General features: G+C 32.3%; 1 protein-coding gene across 3 annotated transcripts; it reads left to right on the top strand.

Annotated features, from left to right (window-relative positions):
- Window positions 1-917: 917 nt before the first annotated feature.
- On the top strand, window positions 918-8,690 carry LOC130614820 (malonyl-CoA-acyl carrier protein transacylase, mitochondrial-like). 3 transcript variants are annotated; one of them, XM_057436279.1, is made up of 6 exons: window positions 918-1,023; window positions 5,460-5,737; window positions 6,431-6,530; window positions 6,842-6,917; window positions 7,072-7,316; window positions 8,002-8,690. In XM_057436279.1, exons 2-6 carry the CDS (start codon window positions 5,463-5,465, stop codon window positions 8,371-8,373), a joined length of 1,068 nt encoding a protein of 355 aa, XP_057292262.1. In that variant the 5' UTR covers window positions 918-1,023; window positions 5,460-5,462; the 3' UTR covers window positions 8,374-8,690. The 3 variants fall into 3 exon arrangements, with proteins under 3 accessions (XP_057292262.1, XP_057292260.1, XP_057292261.1); XM_057436277.1 differs by having other exon boundaries at window positions 948-5,055; XM_057436278.1 differs by lacking the exon at window positions 918-1,023 and having other exon boundaries at window positions 5,077-5,737.
- The last annotated feature ends 534 nt before the right edge of the window (window positions 8,691-9,224 follow it).

Genomic DNA, 9,224 nt, shown 5'->3' with positions numbered 1-9,224 from the left:
ATGGCACACTGTGTGGGCCGTTGGATGTTGCCGTGAGTTGTCTAGTAGAGCGCGGGCTCTAATTGGGTCTGCGTAGCTCAAAATGAGCATTAAATACTCTAGGACTCTCCATCTACGCCATGGCCCCTCCTGGAAATAATAGACAGGGTATATCCCTCGATATTTGTGAGGCTAGCCATGTAAAATATGCACATCTATCTATCTATCTATCTATCTATCTATCTATCTATCTATCTATCTATCTATCTATCTATCTATCTATCTATCTATCTATCTATCTATCTATCTATCTATCTATCTATCTATCTATCTATCTATCTATCTATCTATCTATCTATCTATCTATCTATCTATCTATCTATCTATCTATCTATCTATCTATCTATCTATCTATCTATCTATCTATCTATCTATCTATCTATCTATCTATCTATCTATCTATCTATCTATCTATCTATCTATCTATCTATCTATCTATCTATCTATCTATCTATCTATCTATCTATCTATCTATCTATCGGGTGAAGATCTGACGATTGGGATTAATCGAAAAGTCAATATGATTGAAAAAACAGCTGAATCACATAAAAAGATTCCTGATAAACATATTACCGTGCCTATTCCTAATAAACACATTACCGATCAGCATATTACTGTGCCCTACCACAAAGATACTCCTGATGCACACGAAGATGAGAAGATCGCTCTTGTGATGGCTATGACAACAGGTTATTTCATATGGTATTTGTTTAGATAAAGAATGACGTCAATTAAATGTCAATCAAACCAGACTAACAATAGAGAACAATGCATTCCTTACATACCAAATATCCTTAGCAACGGCTACTTTCGTTTTGACTTTTTCTTATGTAAACAACTTTCTGGTATGTAAAATCCTATTGTTATAAGCGTTATAAGCAGAAATTCTTCTATCTTTGATATAACGGATATGATCTATTCTTCTGACGTAAAATGGTAAAGTGCTAACGGATTTTATGGACTCTTCTATCGTTGATTTAACGGGTATGATCTATTCTTCTGACGTAAAATGGTAAAGTGCTAAGGGATTTTGTCCCAACATCCGCATATTCCTATCTCTTATGGGTATTCTTAGTATAGGAATTAAATAGCAAAATGGTGGTCGAACAGCTCGTAAAACATTCTTTAGAATTAGACTTATCTAAAAAAGAAGCTAAACATTTTATATTAGCAGTTAGGATGAAATGGGCAATTATTTTTACTGGTCGTGTCTTAGTATTTTTTATTTTTATTGGTACATGTTAGAATGCACGCTTCTGTTTTCTTTAAAAATAATCTGAAACGTCAGCATTATTATTTTTCAATTTTGTTTAATAACATAACCTTATTTGGTCGTAACAAAATTTTAAATAATTTTTTAAGCAATTAAAAAGCTTTATCTCTATAATAATAGCCGTCGTCTGTCTGTCTCTGCACGGACCCCCCCGCTGAGTTAGAAAATCATGTTACGGAAACACGAATATCAAATGCGATATATTTTTATCCATTTTGCTGCGACGGGTACTTATAAAGGACGGGCGAACCCGTGGATTTTTCCACGGGCAACGACTAGTTTAACTATATTATTTTAAACAATATTGACATGTATCAGTTTTTTAGAACCATTTTTAGGATCAAATACACTATCATATGGTTGAGTTTTTCTCGCACTTTGATGTTGTAATCTACAAGAATATATACTATATTTTTATTTTCCAACGGAGCAAGTTCTCTATCTCTGAGAATTTTTAGTTCATCTTTGACTTAATTCAACTATTAAAAATAGAAAATTTATTATAAATAAAATTACTCGATCAAATATATTATCTTGCAGTTCGCTGTTGAACAAAGAACTTTACGAACCATGACTGAAATTAAAAAATAATCTACTGAATATACTTAATAGAATGGTTTATGCTCGGTTCATATGATAAACTAGTTATCGCACTTTTCCTTAGAAAATATTGCCATTTTTGTGGTTTAGTTCTCGTATAAGTTACTCGCCTAAATTTTCGTGGTGACCGAGAACCTAAAAGATTTAAAAGGTATATCCGATATTATTCTCGGCACTGTGCGCAACTAGTACATGTTGATAACCATATATTCACAGAAGACTAAAAATGTTGTAATTTACAAATATGAACTCAAAATAAACAACAGATCTAATTAAGTTCGACCAGTTTAAAAGAAAAAACAACAACAAAAAACAACAACATGAAGTTAAACTAATAAGTAGAAGAAAAATAACATGAGAACAAAAATAAATACTAAAATCAGACTGATAATGACAGGGCGAGGTGTTTAATTCTACCGTTTAATTCTGCTTATGTTGTATAATCATCAAAACCAGAATGAAATAATTGTTAATGGTTCATGCGGTTTATCAAATTTTATTTTGGCCCAATTATACAATTAAGAGATGTATTATGCAATCTTTGTTGTTTTTTACAATAAACTTTACAAGGTGTTTTTTCTTTTTCTTCTTTTTGTTATATAATTTCCCAACCATCATGTCGGGTTATTTTCTTTCACTGTGGCAATTTTTCTTGGTGGTAAAGAGTTTTTCGTAATGAGAGCAAAACTACAAACGATAATAGGTATAAAGCCTAAAAAGTTTGATGTCTCCATCATACTTGGGATGTATTTTCTGTTTGCTGTGCGGACTTTCTATTTTCAGGCTGAATTGACTAGAAATCCACCCAATCAGAATGTAACGTTGCATTACATTTGGTTGAGTGAAAACACTGAGTTTTCTCATTCCTTGTCTCACAGAAAAAGTTGTAGCAAACACAAACTGTAAAAAATTAAACAAAAAAAACAATAAGTTAGGGAAACCTACCTAAAGCTATGGAATGTACGTATTGAACATTAAATAACAAAAAAAAATATTCAAAAGTTTAGCCCTGTTTGATGGAAGTGTTGACTGTGTAACCGGCATTTCTTCCCACAAACCATATTGGCTAACCTGAAAACTGTTTGTTCAAACATACCACGTAACATTGCGTACTGGAAAAATGTCACATGGACAGAAGAACACCAAGCTGTGACAAACTTAAATCGAAAGTGGTCCTACAACTAAACTAAAGTAGTCTCTGTCGCTTTATTTCACTTGCATCGCTGTAAGGCATCTATCCTTAAAGAATCGCAGTGCGCAGTTGCAATAAAAAGAAAGAGGGCCTGGTAAAAACTTTACACTAAATGTTAATACAACAACAGAACCTGTGTAATTTATTTTTTATGTAAGGTAAAATCAATTTTTTTAAAAGCGGAACTATGCTAAATTCAACTTATGGTTTCAATCCGCTGCCAAATTCAAGTTTAGATTAATTACCAAAATTAATCTAAACTAATCACATTATTATCAGCAACTCACATTTCCTTATCAATGTTGCTAGAATACAGAGGAGGCGACATGTTATTTTTCACAGTATGGGTTCTTATGCATTATTAATGTTGCCTACGTGAATTTCCACAGTGTATGGTGGTAGTGGAGTAAAGTGAGTAACGTATACATCGCATAGACGTCACGTTTCCTCGTTAGCTTCGATTACATACGTACCATGAATCACGCTAACAACAATAAACAAATTAACAACTAAAATAAATCGTTTTTGTGAATGCTAATAGCGCACAATTTTATATAAACAAGACGTATGATATACGCAAACAACCTCGCGAATAAAGTTTACAAAAAGCTGTCTATCAAATTGGGATTTTTGTTACGAAGTTAGACACGACATATTTTACTATTCAGATACGCAATAATATTTGTTACACACTTATTTTACAAAATTGATTTGTGAGACCTTCCTGAACGAAAAATTCCTCGAACTTTTAATTTTCGATGGGTCCGTCTTGGGTGAACCGACTGACAGGAAGAGGAAAGACCACAAACCCACAAACCCCAAAATTTGCGAAATTCATTAATTCAGTTAATTCTGCCTACATTCACTTTTAAAAAGTTTGGTGGAAACACCTTTATTTACTAGTTAGTTAAACAAGTGTTTTGAACACTTGTCTTATCTTTTTAAAAAAGAAAAAAGAAAAAAAAAGTAAAAATAGTTACCAAGATGAGATTCGAACACACGACGACTCCCGTGTCGGTGCTCAGAGAGGCAAAAATTTCCATTCTTGTAGGACACATTTGCGTTTTAATACAAGCTCACGAGCTTGTAAAAATAATTTTTTTAAATACTAATCTTTTAACCCAAATCAAATTATCATGATTTTTAACCTTTCTCGCAGGCCTTCTTACTTGCATACAGGAAAGTGTAATTCTGTGGATAACACCACGGAATGACGAGTGTATTTATGACAGAAGGAGAAAAAAACAATTTGTCTATTTATATGTGTGCTTGTGTTATGAACAAGACTGTAATTACATAGTCTACCCTGTTTCTTTATGGAAATGTTAGAAAAATTATCCATGAGAATAACAGGGAGGACAAAAAACCACTCACACCGCATGATGCAACGAGATGCACGTATATTTCCACAAGTTGCTTCTTTGATGCTTTTTTCTCTTTGCGAGTAAACAATTATCATGTGATGGAATTCAACAAAGAAATTAACAATCTTGTTGGATACAATCCAAAAATAATAATAATAATATTAATCTCATTTAACTGTGTTTCATATTTGATGTTTACTAAATATTTCGTGTTCATTAAAAATGTTCTGCGTGTGTCGAAGCCACACATCATTATGATATTTCATTTCATAGTCGACCACCTCCATCGGCGCTTAGGAAAATCCTTGGCAGTTATGAATTTAGTAATTTTTAGCCAATCAAAAAAGAATACCTGACCTCCCGTGCTACATTTTCTGCACATATATAAAAACTGCGAATTCGATCAAAGGTATCTAAATTCATCGGAAGTTGATTGGGAGCGTATCAAAAACTTTAGCTTTAGTTGCCGGCTTGAAGCTATCAAATAAAAAAAATCTTCTTTCAGAATACATTTATACCATTGTAAATTTGGTGTATTCTAATTGCTACTAAAAAGTGTTTTAATCTCAAGTTCAAAAAGTTCAAAGGTAAGTAGACTTTTTATATATATCAACAATCTCATATTAATATTGCCAAGGATATTTTTTATAATAAAAACAAGATTGGAACAAATGTCAAGGCTGAGGCTGCTTTTTCTACTTTAATTGTTAAGCAAAAAATGGGTTTCAAGATGATAATTTTCGCAAATAATTGTACGATTTTGCAACACTTGTGTGTGCTTGGATTTTTTTATCTTAAAAATTTTTTTATTGCGCTGTAAAAGTTAAATAATTGAACTAAAATACAAGACGACTTGCTTTAGTTTAATTTTTGAGAATTTTGCCAGATCTTATGTAAAAGTGTTTTTTTTTTTTTTTTGCAAATATTTCTATCACAGAAAACTATCATTCATTCAGTAGCTATTAAACCTGTTTATGTTTTTGTTTTGTAGAAGATGAAAGGTATAGTTTTAGCCGCCTCTAAAGCTAAATGTTTGTTAAAAGCTCCCGGACTTCGTAATTATGTACCAGTAACTAAGACCGCACCATTACCAACTTTCAGAGGAGAGAAAACAGCCATACTATGTCCTGGTCAGGGCGCACAATATGTTGGTATGTTACAAAACCTCAGCCCTGACATTGAAGAACCTTTGCGAGAAATGACATCAGAAATATTAGGTTACGATTTAGTGAAGATTTGTCGAAATGGACCAAAAGAGATTTTGGACAGGTAATACAGTATTTATTGTCATATTATATATTTTTTATATATTTATATAGTATATATAATAAGTAGATGTACAATAGGTAAACATAGGTTATTGAGATTTATTAACCCGAGGTGATTTATATTCAACGACGCGCAGCGGAGTTGAATATAAATCACCTCGGGTTAATAAATCCAATAACCTATGTTATATATGTTTTATTATATACCCAAAAGAGATTGTTATAATTAATATTACTTATTTTGTTTTGTGTTTATTAATTTTTCAATTCTTGCATCATCTATGTCCCCGAAGCGATTCATTTTTGTTTCGATTTCTTTGTTTTGATGTTTTTGTAAAAAGAATTTTCTCGACAAAAAAGTTCCCGCCATTTCACGTGTTTGGAAATCGACCAATCAGAAAACGGACCACTAAGAAACAACCAATCACAGTTAATTACGATAAAAATTAATGAGGAGGAAAGGATAAAATCAAAACATGCGTTTACGAATGTTTTGTCAAAACTATTGTTACGTCACAAGCATTGAATAATACGGGTGGAATACGATTATTTATTCAATGGCTGTTTTTGCTTACGGGTATATAATAATATCATTTATGCTTCAATCTGAACATGTAGGTACAATAAATCTTTTATCCAAATCCTTTAAATTCAACAATAATATTTAAACCCCTTTATGTATCACTCAATTTAGAACATTGTATACCCAACCTGCTGTAATGGTAGCGTCAATACTTGGATATTACAAACTGAAAAATAAGCTGCGAGAGGAGCACGATGTAGAAGATTTTAATGTAAGGTTTAGAGATTTCCTTTGGTGTAGTATAAAGTCTCGTGCTCACCAAGCTATTACAATAGATAGAGTATAGACTATTCCTCATTCTTTTTATGTTGATTTAAGTACTTACATAAATATTTTCATACCTCCATGATAATACCTTATTATTTGATTATTACTTGTAGAATATATTAACACAGAACCTCCTTGCAAAAAATATTATTTTGCAGAAGTAGTAATCCAGTGTATAATAGATATTGGAAATAAATATTACTATTAATAAAGCTTTTACTCAGCTCAAAGTAATATTTCTTCACATTTTTTTAGGCTGGATTTGTTTTTGGGAATAGTGTGGGAGAGGTTTCTGCGTTATGTATTGCAAATTGGATCACTTTTGAAGAAGGTGAATATCCTATTGTGATAACCTTTTCACCTTTGCGATTCTATTTTTCTTTTTTCAATCATTCTAAGATAAACTTTAGCTGAACTTTTATCGAATAAATAAGTAGCAACCAGAAAAAACAAAAATTATGAAAGATTTCTATTTATTTTTATAGCATTGCAGGTTATCAAAGTTAGAGCAGAGTCAATGGACAGAGCTGTAAATATGGCGGAGTCTGCAATGGTTGGGGTACATGGATTGGACTTTGATGATGTAAAACAAATGTGCGAAGATTTAACAGAGAATGCTGGTGACAAAAACAAACATATTTCGATAGCAGTTGAGCGATTTTATAAAAGTGTTGCGCTCGGTGGCTCCAAAGATTTGGTTGAGAAAGTGTTGAACCGAGAACATTTCCTTGTAAGTTGCACCTACAGTATGTTCTTCTATGCCAGAATTTCTGTAGACTTGTTTTTTCACACCTGATGATTTTTACAATCCCTTTTGTAAAACTTACCTCCCACCTTAAAACAACTTAACCTCAAACTCTCATTACCACTAGTATCTAAGAAAACAAACCGTTTTTTTTTTGCCTGACTTACATTTATAAGATAGTATTAAAATAAAAAAAAAGGTTAAAAGAACTACTTCCATGCAAATTGGATCGCCATCTTGAATAACAGCTTATCAAAGTAATTTTGACGTCATTACGTTGGTCCTAAGCACAATGATCGAAATGTTAATAGAGGATTCATAGGGTACATTTTTGTATATATTTTGTATATATTTTGTATATAAGTCAGTAATTTTGAATTTTGACGCTGGATTTTTCGCTTCATCCGGAATTAAGTCGCTGAAAATATAAACGCGGGCAGCTGCAGAACCCCCTATCTCCCGGCCCTATTATATAACTTGCACTCTCCTGAGTGACTGCATGACGTCAAAATCAAATTAAACCTGAAATAAGTTTGAACGAAAGCGAAAAGAATTATGTTTTTGTTCAATACTTATATGTTATAAACATTATAAAATTAACTTGGGAGCAAGGCGTAAGCTTAAATTTCTTTGGTAATTTATTTTTGTTAAAAAATTATATTCTTTTTAGCTCAAGAATCCTTCAAAAGTGAAAATATCCAAAATGTTCATGAGTGCAGCATTTCACACGCCATACATGAATCCTGCGATAGAAGAGTTTTACGACGCACTTTGTAGCGTAAACATCACTCCTAACGATACTACGCTTGTTTCGAATGTTACCGCGCAAAAATATACGAACAAAGAAGAAGTTGCGGAATTAATGGCACGTCAAATCGCGGAACCTGTGCTATGGAATACGATATTAGACAAAGTACGCGGAAAATACTTATCAGGTTCTGTGGAAAACATATACGAAGTGGGAGCTGGTCGACAGCTAAAAAGAATGTATGAGAAACTAGATCGTGATTTATTTAGCAATGTTCAAACTGTCGATATGTAACTTTCATTTTTGCGTTTCGCCTCTAGTCAAGGGAAGGCGATATTCTCATCACAAAACTGCTATTTCAAACATTTGAAAAATCAATTTTTTTACCTTTTTCATCAATAAGTTGTCTAGAATGCAACATCGGTATTAAAATCTATTCTCATGCAAGAAAACATTTATCAGTGTGTTTTGTGCTAATGAATTGTAAAATTGTGCATATTATAAACGTTTATTTATTAGAAGGCTTGTTTTTTCTCTGGAAATGTAACACTTAAGAATTTACTTTTATTTTATATTAATTTTATTTACCAGAATACAGCTAATTTTACTGATTTGTCATATTTTTTCTAAGTGGACAGAAGCACATTTAAATAATACCTACCACCCCTATGTACTTCCTAATTTATAGATCATAATCTAAGTAGTCTTTTAATGTACTACTTTCATACTGTTTGCTAAAGATGGTAGCCGCAAGTAGTGATGTGCGAATATTTATGGAGTTTCTCGCGAGCGTACGATTAGTCATCTAAGCCAGTCGTTCCGGCAGTACTATGGTCACATGTTCGTTGTAGTTGGCATTGGTGAAATCAAGTGTACTCGTAATATTAGGACAACGTTTGATTTTATTATATATTTAACGTTTTTTCGTTAAGGTCATACAGCAACAATATGCTCGTGCCGCTCTGCTAGACTGGTACGGCACAACAAATGAACTAGTGTTCGTAATAACAAAAGGAGCCCATTTTAAAGTTTTGCAGAATAAACAATAAAAACGTAGAACAAGAAATGGTTTTATTTCCTTCCTATCTTCGCCATAATCAACTCAATTTAGATTTTCTTGTCATTAATACAAATTATCGGCCCAC

Source organism: Hydractinia symbiolongicarpus, chromosome 11 (assembly GCF_029227915.1).
Source record: "Hydractinia symbiolongicarpus strain clone_291-10 chromosome 11, HSymV2.1, whole genome shotgun sequence".
NCBI lineage: Eukaryota > Metazoa > Cnidaria > Hydrozoa > Anthoathecata > Hydractiniidae > Hydractinia > Hydractinia symbiolongicarpus.
This window is presented reverse-complemented; position numbering and strand designations above follow the sequence as displayed.

Coding starts and splice junctions, on each gene's coding strand:
- LOC130614820 (XM_057436279.1), top strand. CDS start 5,463: ATGAAAGGTATAGTTTTAGCCGCCTCTAAAGCTAAATGTTTGTTAAAA. Junction 6,918..7,071: donor TTGGATCACTTTTGAAGAAG/GTGAATATCCTA, acceptor TTATTTTTATAG/CATTGCAGGTTATCAAAGTT. Junction 7,317..8,001: donor TGAACCGAGAACATTTCCTT/GTAAGTTGCACC, acceptor TATTCTTTTTAG/CTCAAGAATCCTTCAAAAGT.